The sequence below is a fragment of the Polistes canadensis genome, unplaced genomic scaffold, assembly GCF_001313835.1.
Source record: "Polistes canadensis isolate GaletaPanama2010 unplaced genomic scaffold, ASM131383v1 scaffold_223, whole genome shotgun sequence".
In the NCBI taxonomy this organism is placed as follows: Eukaryota; Metazoa; Arthropoda; class Insecta; order Hymenoptera; family Vespidae; genus Polistes; species Polistes canadensis.
In genome coordinates this window covers 38,847-55,601 of record NW_014569770.1, presented here as the reverse complement: position 1 = coordinate 55,601, position 16,755 = coordinate 38,847, and the positions used below count along the sequence as shown (strand labels likewise).

General features: G+C 34.6%; 1 protein-coding gene across 1 annotated transcript in view; it reads left to right on the top strand.

Moving 5' to 3' along the window:
• LOC106790212 (serine/threonine-protein kinase NIM1-like) overlaps positions 1 to 16,755 on the top strand; it is a gene marked incomplete at its 3' end in the record, with an annotated part of 115,112 nt that overhangs the window by 85,491 nt on the left and 12,866 nt on the right. Inside the window, exon 2 of the mRNA XM_014754962.1 lies at positions 16,098 to 16,226. Within this exon, the coding sequence (XP_014610448.1) occupies positions 16,182 to 16,226 (45 nt within the window). The remainder of the gene's footprint in view (positions 1 to 16,097; positions 16,227 to 16,755) is intronic.

The window sequence follows — 16,755 nt, the reverse complement described above, 5'->3', positions numbered from 1 at the left end:
CAACGTGATTTAAATTTAAATCAAAAAAAGGAAACAGGGGGGGGAGAGAAGAAGAAAGTAATAGACTTTTAAAAAAAGAAAAAAAAAAGAAACATTTAAAAAGCAACTTTAGACCCAACCCCGTTGTCCGTAATAAAAAAAAATTTCAACCATTACTACTTATTACCCAACCTTTTTTTCTGTATCTTATGCGTCCGCCCCTACCCCCCCCCCTCAACCCCGTTTATTTTTCTTTTATTTTATTCTGTATTTTCTTGTTTTTTGTTCTTTCAGTTTTACCTCTTTATCTCGGCTAACGAAAGTCATCGCACGATCGTGAAATCTCCACGAAGACCGATTTTTATGGTTTCTCTTAGAAATTGATTTCTACCAGGATAGTTTAGAGTTGGACTGACTTCTCCTCTTCTCGGCGTGCTTTGGTTTTTGGGTGGTCTTTAACTTTCGAAGGATCGTTACCAGAGTAGCCGCGTTTTCGACACCTGCTTACCCAGTCGGTCCAGTCGTAAAATTCAACTGATTCGTTTGCTCCCACTTGGGGATTCTCGTCACACCACTACTACTACTAACACTACTACTACTATCTTGTCTCCTTTCCAAGAATTCTATATTCCAATCATACCTTTCCAATTTCGTATATCTTTCTTTTCTTTTATCTCACTTTTTATTGATATTATATTTGTTATTCGTCCGTTATTTTTCATCTTCTCTTTTTTTGCTTCATTTTATATCTGACATTACCTTTTTATATAGAAATGATTTGTTCAATTCCTTCTCAATTAATTTCTCATTACGTTTCATTCATATATAATATGTCGTTTAAATATTTAGAATATATAATATTTATTTAGAAGAAACGTTAAAAAGAGACACGACACTCGTGTACCGATTATTCGATGATAAAGTTTTTCTATTCATTATTAATCCAAATTTAACGAACATACGAATGTGTGTGTGTGTGCATATATTACTTTTGTAAGTTAGTATTTATAAGTTTAACCAATATTTCAAAACTGTGATCTTAAAATGCATTATATGTGACAGGCAGAAAATACACTTGACTCATCATCTATGCATGACACACACGCTAGCTATTACTCATTTCATGCAACGACCTCGAAAAGTAATATCTATAAATAATACATTTGCTGCAATTTTTTTTTTGTATTTGTTTTTTTCCCAAATTTTCCCATCTCTCATAAGCCACGCGCAAAAATTCTATTTATAAATAATATATAATACAAACTTGATTTCATTTACAACACAAAATCTATACAATAACGTACCGATCAATTTCTCACCCCCCATAGACCCCCGTAGTTTATTATTTCTATAAAAATTCAATTTATTTCCATTTAATCATCGGCGACAAACGACTTATTGAAGGGTGGTGGAGGGGCTACGAGGGGGCAGGGAAAAAAAAGAAAAGGAAAAAAAGAAAAAAACGACAAATTTGAAGCGTGTTGGGGTGCTAAGTATCCGAGAAAAACCTCGGGGAAAATGGCGTGAACAATATAAGAGAAACGAAGAAGAGGAGTCCCTCGTGATTCGATTCGATTCGATTCGATACAATCCACACTAGATTTCTACGCTTCTTCGTAATATATCGCATTTTTGTTCTCTCTTTCTCTTTCTCTTTCTCTTTCTCTCTGACCCCAACGACTAAAACTCCCACCACCACCACCCACCCCTAAACCACGTCAATCTACCCCCTACGTATTTTCATTACTCGGCCTTTTCCTTTTTTTTTTATTCTTTTCTTTCTTGTTTTTCCCCCTCCTCTCCCCTTTTTTTTTCTTTTCCTTTTCTCGTTTTTTATTGTTCAAGTCACGCTACGTGATTCGGTGACGGTAAAAACAACAAAAAAAGGAAAAAAGAAATGCGAGACACTCTTCTTAGTTTTACGTAACATCGAAGAAAAATATGCAACAATTTTTAACGAACAAACTTTTAGTTTATCATCTCTCTCTCTCTTTTTCTATTTCAAAATTATAGAAATTTTGAGAAAATTGATAATAAAAAAGAAGAGAAATCTCGTTGAAATTCTCACTAAAGAAACTTTATTATCTTTTCGGATATGCTAATAGACAAAACAAGATGTCGAATTAATTATTAAACTTGTGTATCGAAAAATAGAATAATTTTCGTGTGATCACTTTATTAATAATGAATTAATACAAAATCTTCTTTAACTGTATTAAAATAAATTAATTCATTTTGCTTTCCCACCACCCCTCACTCCCACCGTCTGTCACCCACCCTTTTTTTTCTCTCAAAAGAATAAAAAAAAGAACACATMCCCTTAATCCAACAAGCCACAATATTTTCCGAGATAGGAAACGAATTCAATTTGATTTGCTTTTCTTCCCTTTCCTATTGAATTTCATTCTTCTTTCCCCCTTTCTCTTGTATTATTCTTCCTCTTTCTCTTTTTCTGTTACTTATATACATATATATATATATAGTATGTGTACAAACACACATATACCTTTAAAAACTGAAAAGGAAATCAGTTTCACCCTACGGATATAGGATATTGTTCGAAACGCAGATCGATTATGGTGTTCCATGAGAGTAGTAAGAGAGGGGGGGAAAAAGCACGCGACCGTAAAATAGAATTCAACAACTTCGTAGGAAAGAAAATGAAAACCGGGATAAAAATTCGCGAAGACGAGTAGAAAGAGAAAGATGAGAAGTTGATACGAGGAGGGGATGAAAACACAGGGGTAGGGGGGGGTATCCGCGAAACATAAAAAGAACCTTACGCGTTAACGCGCTTTGCTTCGCATTATTTTTCCTCGAAGGAAAAATAAAATGCGTATGCGAACAAAATAAGGGAAACAAAAATGGGGGTGGGTGGGTAGTGGTGGGGAGAGGGGAAGAAGAATAGCAGTGATAGAAAGTACGATTAGTAAAAGCGGATTTTTCACCAGGTTGATTCCTTTTTTATTTCTCCCCTTGTATAGATGTTTTGCTTCTATCTTTTTTTTTTTTTCTATTTCTATTCGATAAGAGAGAATTAACGACGTGTGCATTTGTGTGTTTGTATATGTGAGAGAGAGAGAGAGAGAGAGAGTTTACGAAGCTCGTGAAGGGACCCAACGTCCGTCCAATTTTCTTGATCAATTTCCTGGCAATCAACTAAGTGCCTTTATATGAACGCATCTATGTTGGATAGTCGAATAGAACGAACAGGTAGAAGAAGGTGGTACCCCTATCCGTTCACACACACATTATATCCCGTTTAACACGCTAAGAAAAAGATAGAGAAAATAATCGGGAGAGAGAGAGAGAGAGAGAGAGTAAAAAGAAAAAGTTTAATATAGAAAAGAAGAGAATGAGAGAGAGAAAATAATAGAAAGAAAAATTAATAGAAGGAAAGTAAGATAGAGAGAGAGAGAGAGAGAGAAAGCAAGAGAGTAAAAAAGAAAGAGAAGGAAAGTACAAGAGAGAATAAAAGAGAATGGGTAAAGCTTTTGCGCTCAGCCTTGTTTATTTTACCTTTTACCCTCGTTAAGCTTCTAGGAAACCTTTGAAAGTACGTAGAGAGAGGATGGTTGGTATACGTAGGTACTTTGAAAAATAGGGATCAACGTTCAACCCGACACACGATAATAAGTTAACGTTGTTGTGTTGGACCCGAAATTCAGCTTTCCCCTCCCCCTCCCCCTCTCCCATTCTCTTTATCTTTATCTTTAGTTTTTACTTTTATATAACAGACTTAAAGCGGCAACCTATTCTACGTTATATTTTACGCATATCAAAAACGTTTGAGGAGCAACTTTCTTTCTATATATATATAAAAAAAAAAAAAAAGAATTCGCATGATAAGCGATTTTCTTTTATAATAACGATTTCATGTTTGTTACTGAAGGCTCGTTACATCAGTTTAACTTCTTTGTAAATTTGTTTTATAACAAATTGAACGTATTACGAGAAATAAAGTATACGCGTAAATATTTAGTTGTAGTTGTTACAAGTAACACAAGTTAAGTGATGGTGTATAGTTCAACGTTCTTTTCTTTCTCTTAATTTTTTAAACGTTCACAAACATTTTTTAATTTATCCTTTGGAAAATCAACGATGTCTGCTTCATGTGTGTGGCAATTCTTTTTTTCTTTTTGTTTTTCATTATAATTCTGTCATAATAATTATTAATAAATGTGTTACCATCAAAATATATATGAAATATTTGTATTAACATTTCGTCGGATTAAATCGTTGATTATAAAAATTAACCTATTGACAATTAATATAAACCATAAATGCATAAGTGTATGCACCATCATAAACGATGCTAATTTCGTCTGCAGTGTCCTTTCCATTGCTACCTTTTTTTAAAACAATAAAACATAATATACAACAAATGTTTCTTTTGGCTATTCGATTGAAAAATCTATGAAACGAGCTGAGAATAAAAAAGGGGGAAGGGGGTAGGGGGAAGTTGTACCTAAAAGAACATTCCAATGATCGCGTATTGGATTCCTGGTTCTTATCATAAACAAGCTGCCAATGAAACTGCTACCACTCTTATAACTTTTCTCCCTTTTTCTTCTCCCTTCCTCTCTCACCCTCCCTCTCTCTCTCTCTCTCTCTCTCTCTCTTTTGCTCATACAATTGGTTCGGCCGTAATTTGAAGCGAATAATTGACCGAATGTGGTGGCGGCGTTTCAGAGCTTTACGGGCAAAGGCACGACCTCAATTTCGTTTCGGCAATCCCCAAGCATGCTACGAAGGAAAAAAAAAGGGACTGGGTATGGTCTGAGTTCTTTACCAAACGAACAAGGATTCTGGATCGAATCCAAATAAAATCGATCATTGTATATGTGTGCGCGCGCGCGCGTTACTTATTTCTTTTCCTTACTTTTACCAACCTCTCCGGAGATTTCAATGAATGGATACGAACGACTTTACTTCGGTATGTGAAAAAGAATCGAATTTATTTTAAGAATTAATTTGTTGTTCTTTTTAAGAGAGAGATATATAATTCGTGGGAAAATTCATTTATTCGTGAGAAAACGCGTACTCTAAGAGGTGTTTTTATTTTAGAAAACACTGAATAATGGTGGTAGTGGTGGTGGTGTTAATGAATAATTAATTTAACGATTAGATCGTTCGTTAGAATATTTTAACGTGTGACTATTCTTTCTTCCTTTTTCTCTGATATTATCTGCATGATGTTTTTTATTCTAAGATCATAAAAAAAATAGGAAAAGAACTAGATATATCATTTGTTTCTCGTTTTATGTGTGTGATATAATTTTATTTTAATCAAATAAAATAGAAAAATTATCATTTTTAAAATAATACAGAATTAAACTTATATATGTACGAGTTATAATAAATGAAATCGATCCTAATAAACGACATTGATATTAAATAAAAAAAACCATATATGTAATATTACTTTGACATATATATATTAATATTGCAATACAATATTATCAATGAATATTTTTACTAATACACTAGAAGGATTAATAAAGTGTATTATTTATGACCATAAGTGTCAGAAATATGATCTATAAAATAAGAAACACCATCTGACCATTTACCCTCAACAAAAAAAAAACAAAAAAGAAAAAACAAAAAAGAAAATACGCGAATAAGAAGACGATGATGTTAGCTGGCAAAAGCATCGACGAAAATGCTCAATGGGATCAGCGACCCTTCAGGTCTCGAAATTAGAAATCCAACGGTACGGTGCAGCAACTTCGAAAGGCTCCATTCGAGCATGATCTACCTACGTCGGAGAGCATTCTTGTATTTTCGAGGACGACGTTTCGGAGGAGGGGAACAGAAAAGGAACAAAAATTGAAAGAGAAGGAAGAAGAGAACTGCTAGTAAGAGAAGTGGAGGAGGACGGGGTTCAACGGGGTAGAATCGAGGAGGATTGAAGGGTGGGTGGTGATGGTGGGGAATGGGGTGAGAAAAAAAAATACGAATCGCGATTAGCCTCGCCAAGGGATTCTAACGTCACGGTTCGATGGTTACACCTGTCCCCCTCCACCCTCTTTTTTTCCCTTAAATATTTCCACTGTTAAAGGAAGACGCTCTTTTTTTATTTTTTGTTTTTTTTTTCAGACGCAGCTGAAATAATCATCCGATTTTCTCCCCTTTTTACAAGAACAAATAATACGCGAATAATATTACGAGGCGGGGGAGGGAGGGACTGATTGATGATCTTATTTTTCTTTTTTTTTGGAAGCCATTATTCGATTAAAATCAAATATTTCATTGAAGTAAACTATCTCTCTCGTATATGATAAAATGATATTTGAGAAATATTATAAACGAATATGGAAAAAAGAAATTCGACGATTTTTCTGCACTAATTTTCAAAGAAACGCGACGCACGCGAAAAAACTTTCGAAACTCGATGTTCGTTCGTGCGTAAACTTTGAGATGAGAGAGTGAAAATGAAAAAGAGAGAGAGAGAGAGAGAGAGAGAGAGGGGAGAGAGAGAAATTGGGGAGAAAAAAAAAGTGAGATTCAGCGGAAACCCTCGGAGCTAAGGATTAGCGCGCTTTTCCGATTCGCGAGAAGGTTTCTACCGTTTCGAGGGGTTCTTTTACTAAGTGGAACGAGTGGGAGTCCTGTCAAGCACACCCAACTAAAATAATTCTCCGTTCTTGGCAAGCGACTAACCGTGAGAAACAGAGAGAGAGAGATAGAGAGAGAGATGACACGTGCATACACGTGCGATCCTGATTCGTAGATATCAAAGACGAAAAATGTTTAAAATATAACGAGCTCATTTTTCATCATTCCTTCTTCACATATTCGAATTTCAATATTATTTTCAACAATCTTAATTTGTGAACATTTGTATAAATAATTAAACGAATCTATCTATGGAGTTTATTTCAAATTTGTATCTATCGTGTTTTAATATAATTTCTCTCTATTAAAAATACAATATTTTATTATCGATCGTTCAATTTAATTTTTATCATAATAATAATATTCTACGAATAATAAAAATTATCATATTTCTATATAAAAATTTATTTGCGTATATAAAAATATATATATATATATAACCCTGTTACATGATAACGAATTAGAACAGATGGGAAATTTAAAGAAACAATTAATGTCAAATATTTATAACGGTACACATATATATATATAAAAATGTAACATATAAACCTAAGTACGATAATAAAATGTGCGTAGTTGTTCCTCTTTAGGTATTATATTTATATACATATATATAAAAAAAGGAATGATTTATTAAAGTAGTAAAAAATGTTCGAAGTCACGATACGTCGAAGGCGTTGAAAAGATGCGGGATCCGGGCGAATCGTTCTCGTAAATTCCGCACCGTCGTATAATTACGCTTCCCCGACGATATAGTAAGACGTAAAGATACGCTAACGAGATTCTCCCTTCGGCATGGCGTTCTTGCGGAATGGATCGAATTTGCTCGAGAGAAAGAAAGAAAGAAAGAAAGAAAGAAACCAAGGACACACACACAGAGAGATAGAGAGAGAGAGAGAGAGAAAAAATAAGAAAGAAAATACAATCCTGTTCTCTTTCTTTTTCTATGTGCCTGCCTGCTTGCTTGCTTGCTTGCTTGCTTGCTTGCCTTCTTAGCCGAATTCATTCTCTCGTAAATCGTATTTAAAAAAGACACGCTAACGCTCTTATTCTTCCATCGTTCTCTCTCTCATTCTCTCTCTCATTCTCTCTTTTTCTTTTTTTATTTCGTTTATTCGGCCTATTTTCATCCCTCTCTTTCCTATTAATATCCTTCCCTTATTCTCTCACAATTCTTTTTAATTCTTTCTCTTACTATCACTTGTACTATCTCTCTCTCTCTCTTTCTGTTTCTTCTTATTTTTTTTCCCTTTGAGAGAGTTCAGAAACGTTATATAGGCTGGCTGGCAGTCGTCGAGGAATCCTATGGGGCGAGCGACCAATTTAATTACGTGGCGGATTGTAAATTTGCGAATTCGCGCTCGGTCGAAGAAACGAGAACTCGAAGAGGAGGAGGAGGAGGAAGAAGAGGAGGAAGAGGAAGGAAGACTTTCCTCCGCGAAAATAAGAAACCCCGAACCGAACTGAACCTCCTAACCAACCAACCAACCAACCAACCCAAGTTTAAACCAAACCGAGGAGAGCCGTTCTCGTTGAAGTGTGGACACCAAAAGAGTGGGAGAAGTGGTTTTCGGGTTCGAAGAGAGTAGTCGGGTGGTGAGTTTTATAAAAGGAGGAGGAGGAGGAGGAGGAGGAGGAGGAGGAGGTGGTGGTGAAGAGGAGAAGAGAGGTGGAGTACAGAACTGCCGACCATCGGCGGCGGTTAAATTCATTAGGGCGACATCGCAATGGCGTGGACGAGAATTCTGCGTGGAATATCAATGAATTCGTAGCTAACGTGAACTGCTTCCTCGTCTTTCTCCGTTTTCGTATATAGATATATGTATATGTTTGTGTGTGTACGTGTGTATATGCTTTTGGACGTATTTGTATCTACATATATATATATATATGTGTATGTATGTTCACTCCCGCGACACATACGATATTTAGGGTCCGTGCGGTCGGTGAACATAAATCGAGAGATGCCCGATAAAATGGCCGAAAAAAATACGAGTTGCACCCAGAATAAATAACGTGTCCGTTTCGCTCGAACTACCTAAGTTTGTGCACGTGTGTATACATATATTTATACATATATATATATATATATATATATATATATATATATATATATATATATATAGGAAGAAGGGTGTTGCGGTCAAACGCCTTTTATGAATTATTATTTCGAACGAAGAGATAAGTCGTGGAAGCAGAAGAACAGTAGAAGAAGAAAAAAGAAAAAAGGGAAAAGCGAAATGGGAAAAAATGAAGGAAGAAATTTGGAAAGAGTCGAATCGAGAGACGAGACGAGACGAGATGAAACTGCCCTCCTTACTTTTTCCCTCCTTACCAATTTCTTTCCCCTCCCCTTTTTTTCTTCTTTTTGCTTTCTCCTTATTTTTTTTGTTCCTCTTTCAGAAAATTTTTCAGAGAAAAGACGAAAGAAAGTTTCGTGGTAGTAACCCAGCCGGAAATTTACTTCGAGCCTCCTCTTTTTTTTTTTTCTCTCTCTCTCTTTTTCTCTTCCACTTCCTTTTACTTTTCTTACTTCTCGCGCGTCATTCTTCTTCCCTCCGATATTTGCTATCTCCCACATCTCATTTCGTCTTAAAAAAAAAAAAAAAAGAAAGAAAGAAAACATAAATGAGAAGGGACGTAAATCCTGTAAAGATCTTGCACCACGAAACGACCCACTTTTCGTAACGCGACGATGACGACGAACCAGTCGCGTCAACCATTATGTTCGCGAGTTTGTATTATACTAATCTTCTATCTCACTCATTCATTCACTCATTCACTCACTCTTTCTCTCTCTCATTCTATCGTTTAGGAGACCACCCGCTCGAAAAATACAAAAGGTTCGTCTCGTCGTTCAGGATGAAACGTTAGAGACGTTTTACTATGGGGGTATATATATATGAACATGGTAGAAAAGAAACGCTCGTGTGAAAGCGGATAAATCAGTTTTCGTGAATGGGGCCTCGTGCACCATAGAAAATGGCAAGTTTTTTCTTTTTTTTTTTCCATCGATAAAGAGGGTCGATGCAAACGGGATCTCCTCCTTGTTGAACCAACGAAATACTCCCATAGTAAACGACTACGTTTTTATCCTGACATTTTTAACTCCCTAAAAAAAAAAAGGAAAAAGAAAAAAGGTGGAAGAATGGATATACAACACTCTCTTTGCGAATGATTCTCGCTATTCGAATTAAACTGAACAACACCATGGAGAAATCTGTCTTCTATATAGGGTGTACTCTATTTAATAGATTCATTGAAATATTCGTTGATATTGTTACAAGATTTTTTTCATAAGTTTAATATATATATATTGTGATCGTTTTATGATAGAATAATACATTTTTATAATCGAAATAATATTTTTCTGCATGAAATGATATTACATCATTTTTGTTTATTTTCATTATCAAATATATATATTGTATTTTAAATTGTTCAATGTTACGCGTGAATAAATTAAATAATTTCTATTATATTCGTTATGAGAATTGATGCAAATAAGATCCACCATATATAGAAAGCATTGAATTGTCAAAGACATCCTATAATAAGAAACGACAATGTAACACATGTATGTAATTGGTAGATTCTCACCAAATACTGATTCCAACAGTTCCAACCATGAAACGATTCAATTATGAATACGATAGATCATCCCTCCGAAAAAAAGAAGAATCCTAACGTTCACACACCATATCGAACATAAGAGATTTCTCTGACGTGTGCACGTGAGAGTGCATAGTCGTAAAAACCTATCCGGAAATGCTGACTCGATTTAAGGCAGACCTAGGAGTAGTAGTCAAGATTTTCTAAGATTCCAAGATAAAATCTGAGAACCCTAAGGTTCCTTTCTTGTAAAAGGTATTCGCCTTATTGCCGAAATTTTACATGAATCACGAACAATTCACATACACACCTTATTTAAACCTATTCGTTCTATTTTTTTTTTTTGAAATAAAATAAATTAAATAATTAGTTGCAGTTGCATAAAAGACTTCACTCTGTTGGAAAACAAAAGTGTACACGTGTACATAGATATAAAATAAAATAAAATAAAATAAAATAAAATGATATTTAAAAAATAAACATACATATATATATATATGTGGATAAAATATTTGACCTTGAGTAACGCGGTTGTAAAAGTTTAGAGGGAACGGAAAGAAACGTGTGCATTTTTATCCAACTAATCGGTATCCAACAGGAAAAGTACAAAAAATGGAAGAAATGAGAGAGAGAGAGGGAGAGAGAGAGAGAAAAAAAAAGTTTGGTCGTCGGTTGCATCCTTTATCCGTGCGAGTAGCACGTTTTAAGTTCTTAATCAAGCAAATGCGCTTATCGCATAGTACACGTCGGAGACCCCGGCACAGCATACGTTTTGCGAATTTAATTAAGCGGAGTAACACGAAGCAACGACGGGTTTAACGCGCGTCACGCTGAGACAGCACCAGCACAAAACGTTTACGAGTTTCGCGGACGACGATGACGACGAGGATGAGGATGAGGACGAGGACGAGCCGCGGAAAATTAATATACGTCGCTTCTATCTCCCGTTTAAATAATTAAGTACGAGAACGTGTTCGTATTACTCGAAGGGATTCTCCTTTTCCATACCCGAAAACCTCGATTTTAACCATTTTCAACTACGACCTTTTGCATCCCCTTCACCTTTTTGAAAATATCTTACCGAAATCGTACCACTATTCTATAATAATCATTAATTTTCCCTAATAACACCTTTCTCAATATATTTTGTTTATTAATCGTATGTATAATTACGTTAATTGGTTGATAAGTTTAGAAGATTGCATAATAATAAATAATTCATCTCAATATATATAATATTTTTTCCTTAATTAAAATTGATGTATAACATATATATATATATATATATTATCTGAAAGTTTTATGTAGAGAGAAAAAAAATATATATGTTGGATTTAATAATTATGGTTTAAAATGATCGGTTAGTTGAAACGTGTCCGAGGTTCCAAAGTCCCTGCAATTTATATATATATATATATATATATATATATATATATATATATATATGTATGTATGCATGTATATTTCTATCTTTTTCTCTCTTATTCGATCTGACCCCGAGTAGGTCAAAACGTACGAGGAATCACACGTGTGTGTGTGTCTGCGTACGCGTAAAAAAAAGAAGAAGAAGAAAAAGAAGAAGAAGTAAAAAAATGTTAGGAGGAAAAGAGAGACGTGCTCGAAAGGATAACCACGAGCCGCTCATATATCTCGACCCACGCAGAAACATTCGTTTCTATGCGATCTCTAAAACGGATACCTTAATATGCCTTTCGCGGACGTTATTACGTTAGTGTCGGCTCCTTTTCTGTATTTTGCTTTCGCTCCAACGGCGTCTCTTAAATCGTTCAAAATCATCTCACAATTCCATATTAAGTTAAACTATTACCTAAGACTATTTCCCTTCTTTTTTCATTTTTCTTTTACGATATTATATATCAGATATTTTTTAATTAATCATTATAATATTATGTGTTACGCGTATACAAGTATAATAATTTATCTATAAAAATTTTCTAGAAGAAAAGTTAATTGATCGATGTAACTAATATATACAGTTATATATTTTTAAAACAATGACCTAAATTTTGTATAAAAATAAACATTTCGTTGTTTTTTTTTCTTCCATATGAAACCGTACAAAAGAAAAAAAGAAAAATAATATTGAATTATTATAAATTCGAAATCATCGATCGATAAAATTTCAATCGTAGGCGTGTAGTAATGATCGGTCTTGTATATAAGTATGTTTAGACGAAATGCGTAGGCGTGTGATGTCTTCATCCGGTTTGACTAACTAGAATCACACTAGATATACATATGTATGTAGTTTAAGTATCAATGAGACGTGTAAAACGTAATCTATCGTTGGATACTGTCTTCTGTTCTTCCTTGCAATCGAGTTAGGCTCGTTCCACTGACATTTCTAACATTCATGATACTATTCATGTTCGTTAGAAAACTAACTTTGTAAGTACTCCTTTAAAAGGAGAAGAAGAAGAAGAAGAAGAAGAAGAAGAAGAAGAAGAAGAGAAGTCTGGGAATAAGAAACGATCAAGAAGAAGAAGAAGAAGAACAAGAACAAGAAGAAGAACAAGAAGAAGAAGAAGAAGAGGAAGAAGAATAATAAACGATCGTTCTTCTCAACTAAGTTGTAACTAAATGTATATGTAAGAGAAGATGCTTGAATAGAGATGGAAAGAGAGAGAGAGAGAGAGAGAGAGAGAGAAAGAGAAAGGTGAAGGATAGAGATGAAAAAGGAAGGAAAGAAAGAGATGGAAAGAGAATCGGCGGTGGCGAACGGTAGCTCGACGACTGACAGCATCCGAAGAATTAGTATCTTGTATCTGGCGAAGGGCGCCACAAATCATTTGGGGAGGCTGTCAGGAATACCTTTAGCTATACGCACAAACACATCCCTACCATACTTCACTCCCTCTTTATATGTATTATTCCCTGTCTTATTATTCTTTTTTTCCCTCTCTCTCTCTCTCTCTCTCTCTCTTTCTATTTAAATTATTTTCTTTAGTCTTATATTAATTCTCTCTCTCTCTTTTAATTTTATTTACTCTTTCATTTTTTTCCTTATTATTTATTTCCTCCCCTCTCTCTCTTTGTTACTTATGAAGAGAACACGCGTATACTTTCCTCTTCCTATTTTTCTTCTCTTTCTTTCTTTCTCTTTGCCCTTTCCCTATCCCTTCTTCCACAGTTGGAAAGCGGCGGAGGAAGATCAAAGGGATACGCGTAGCCTCCTCCACCACTAATGATATGCGATCTGCTGTCGGTGCTCCCGAGACCTGGAACCTCGAGGACATAAAATTCCAGACACAACCGTTCGTTCGTTCGTTTCTGAAACGAAACGCGTGCTATGAAATTCAACGGCACCCTATAAAACCTACCATCATTTCTTCTACATTCGATTCTAATATACAATCACAAATTTTTATTCTATTATATTCTATTATATTCTATTCACACACACACATAATATAACTCGAATTTAATTTCATTATAATCCTGAGGAGAAAAAAAAAACAATATTTTATGTATATAACAAATATTACGAGAATGTACAATTAAGTATAATATTTTATCGTATCTTATATAAAACCTATTGATTATTCGTTAATAATAATTAACCTTTTTACAAAGAGTATATATTTAAATAAAATAGTATATTATATTTATCACTATGACGTTATATAAGATATTATTAAATTATAATTAATATACTAGAGAATATATATAAATAAAGATGATCCTTTTTCAATGTTTAATATCTATATAAAGAAACTTTCTTTCATAGTCGATAACGTTGACACTATTTATGGATATTAGAATATTATTTTAAAATAGTAATAAAAAATAAGAAAAAAAAAGTAAAAGAGAGAGAGAGAAGATCGAAGCTATTGAAAAATCAACGCCATTTCAGTATACGACGTCCGTTTCGTGTCTCTGACAGGAAAGATATCGTTTCCACCAGCTTGGCTTGGCTTTAACGCCTACACGAGAGAAAAGAGAATGTGTGAGAGTGTAAAAGAAAAAAAGAGAGAGAGAGAGAGAGAAACGTTTTTAGGTAATGATCCATGTATGATCGATAACTTTGGTTGGGTCGTCCTGTGGAATAAAGTTAACGCGTCCTCCTCGTGTTCCTTCAAAAACTTTCATAATGCGAAATAAAAGTTTTCTTTAAAAAAGAACTCTTCTAACTCTGGTGGGTTGGTTAGGTATTGAAATCGTTATGGTTTTTTTTTTTTAACTATACATATACACACATATACATTTATATATAATATATTATATTGCATTGAAGTGTAAAGTACTTCAACTTATATATCGACTTATCAATTTATCATAAAATATTCTTCGTTGATAATTGCGAAAAGTTTTGATCATGCATCATAGAAAAGTTTTCTTTTTCCACTTGATATTTAATATTATTTTCTATGAGACAAATGATGACAAATTTTCAACGTTATTATACTTATTTCTCATTCCATTTATCTGATCTATATATAAAATATTAATATATTACAATTAAAAATATTAAAATTAAGTAGAATAAAAGAAATGAATAAAAATAAACGACGATATTAATATTTTAGATAAACGTTAATCATTACTCGAATTAATAATAATCATTTTAACGTGAAATGTGTAATAGAACTTTAGCAAAGTCTAACATACGTATATAGGTATCACTCTCTCTCTCTCTCTGTCCCTTTCTCTCAGACAATCAGTCTCTCTCTCTCTCGAATAGTTCCAAGGTAGCAGAGCCACAGGCTTAATTTGCATTCCGGCATGCGCATAATCCCAAACCGTCCAATATAATCCATCGTTACGCTTTCCTCCCTTAGCATGAAACCGATGGAGCGTTGAGAGAGTGAGTGAGTGAGAGAGATAGAGATAGATAGATAGATAGATAGATAGATATAGACATAGATAGATAGATAGATAGAAAGTTAGGGAGAGAGAGAGAGAGAGAGAGAGAGAGAGAGAGAGAGAGAGAGAGAGAGAGAGAGAGAGGTGACGAGCCACAAAGTCCATCGTTTCGATCGCTTTGCCTAGCACGAATTACCGCCTGAAGCCCTTAACATGGATCAAAGGGATGAGCGACTTNCCGATGGAGCGTTGAGAGAGTGAGTGAGTGAGAGAGATAGAGATAGATAGATAGATAGATAGATAGATATAGACATAGATAGATAGATAGATAGAGAGAGAGAGAGAGAGAGAGAGAGAGAGAGAGAGAGAGAGAGACAGGTGACGAGCCACAAAGTCCATCGTTTCGATCGCTTTGCCTAGCACGAATTACCGCCTGAAGCCCTTAACATGGATCAAAGGGATGAGCGACTTGGCAGCTTCCTTTTTACCCCACCCCCCAACTCCCACTCTGACTATTTCCTCTTCTATTTCTCCCCCTATTCCTCTCTCTTTCTCTCTTCATCTATCTCCGTCATACTAAACTCATCTTAACATATACGAATCCCAAGGTATTCGGTCTATCGTGTTTAGAAAGTGGCTCTCTCGATGTGCCTTTCATAAAGGCATATTGAAGGTGTTTGATACTCTCCATCAATTCGACGATAAAGATATATAGAGAGAGAGAGAGTGTGTGTGTGTGAGAGAGAGAGAGAGAGAGAGAGATAGAGATAATAGTTAAGCGATTGATCTCAAAAGCTCTTGGGAAATATAGAGGAATATTATTGGCACCTATTTTCGTATGAAATAGGGTTAATACAACAGGATGATACGATTATCTTTCAAGCACATATAATTAACAATTAACATTAATGATAATAGTTATAATATAGAATAAGAATAAAGAGGGCATGCTCTTTATCGAGAAAAGAAACACAAATTGTGCGAAGTAAATCATTTGTTTGATTTAACATTGAAATATTTTAAAATGATATAATTATGAATTTTTTTGTTTATGTTTTCAGGTTGCAGTAAAGATAATCGATACGCAACATGGGAGACAGGATTACATAGTGAAAAATTTAACTCGCGAAGCTAAATTACTTTCGATGTTGCATCATCCAAGCATCGTCAGGCTCTACGAAACGATTCAGGTGATTAGATTTCGAAGATACTGTGATAATTAACAGGTCGTTTTAAATGTTAGTTCGTTAGTTGGATGATACTATGGTATATAGTATGTAACTTCGTGACACGTGCTCCTAAACTTTAGAGACCCTTTTTCTTTCTCGCTTTATCTCTTGTCCCTTCTCCCTCTCACTCTCTTTCTCTCACTCTCTTTCTCTCTCTCTTTCATTCTATCTCGTCAGAACTCTATGACAAATCGGTAGCCTCCTAAAATTTCGCCAGCCGCGGAGCCAGTTAACGCCACCCAAGAGAGATGATCCATCTTTCTAGCTTTAATTAAACGTGCCATTTAACTGAATTTATAAACCTCTCGGGGTAAGGGTGATTCAAAATGGAAAACACTTTTCGAGTGTTGCGGGACGCTCCTTTCATACGACTTTTTATATTACCTTATCATTATTTAATAAAATTGCATATATATATATACGCGAATACAAAAAATATATTAACACAAATAAGTAGTGTTCGAAAAGTTATGGTAGGATAACGTTTTTA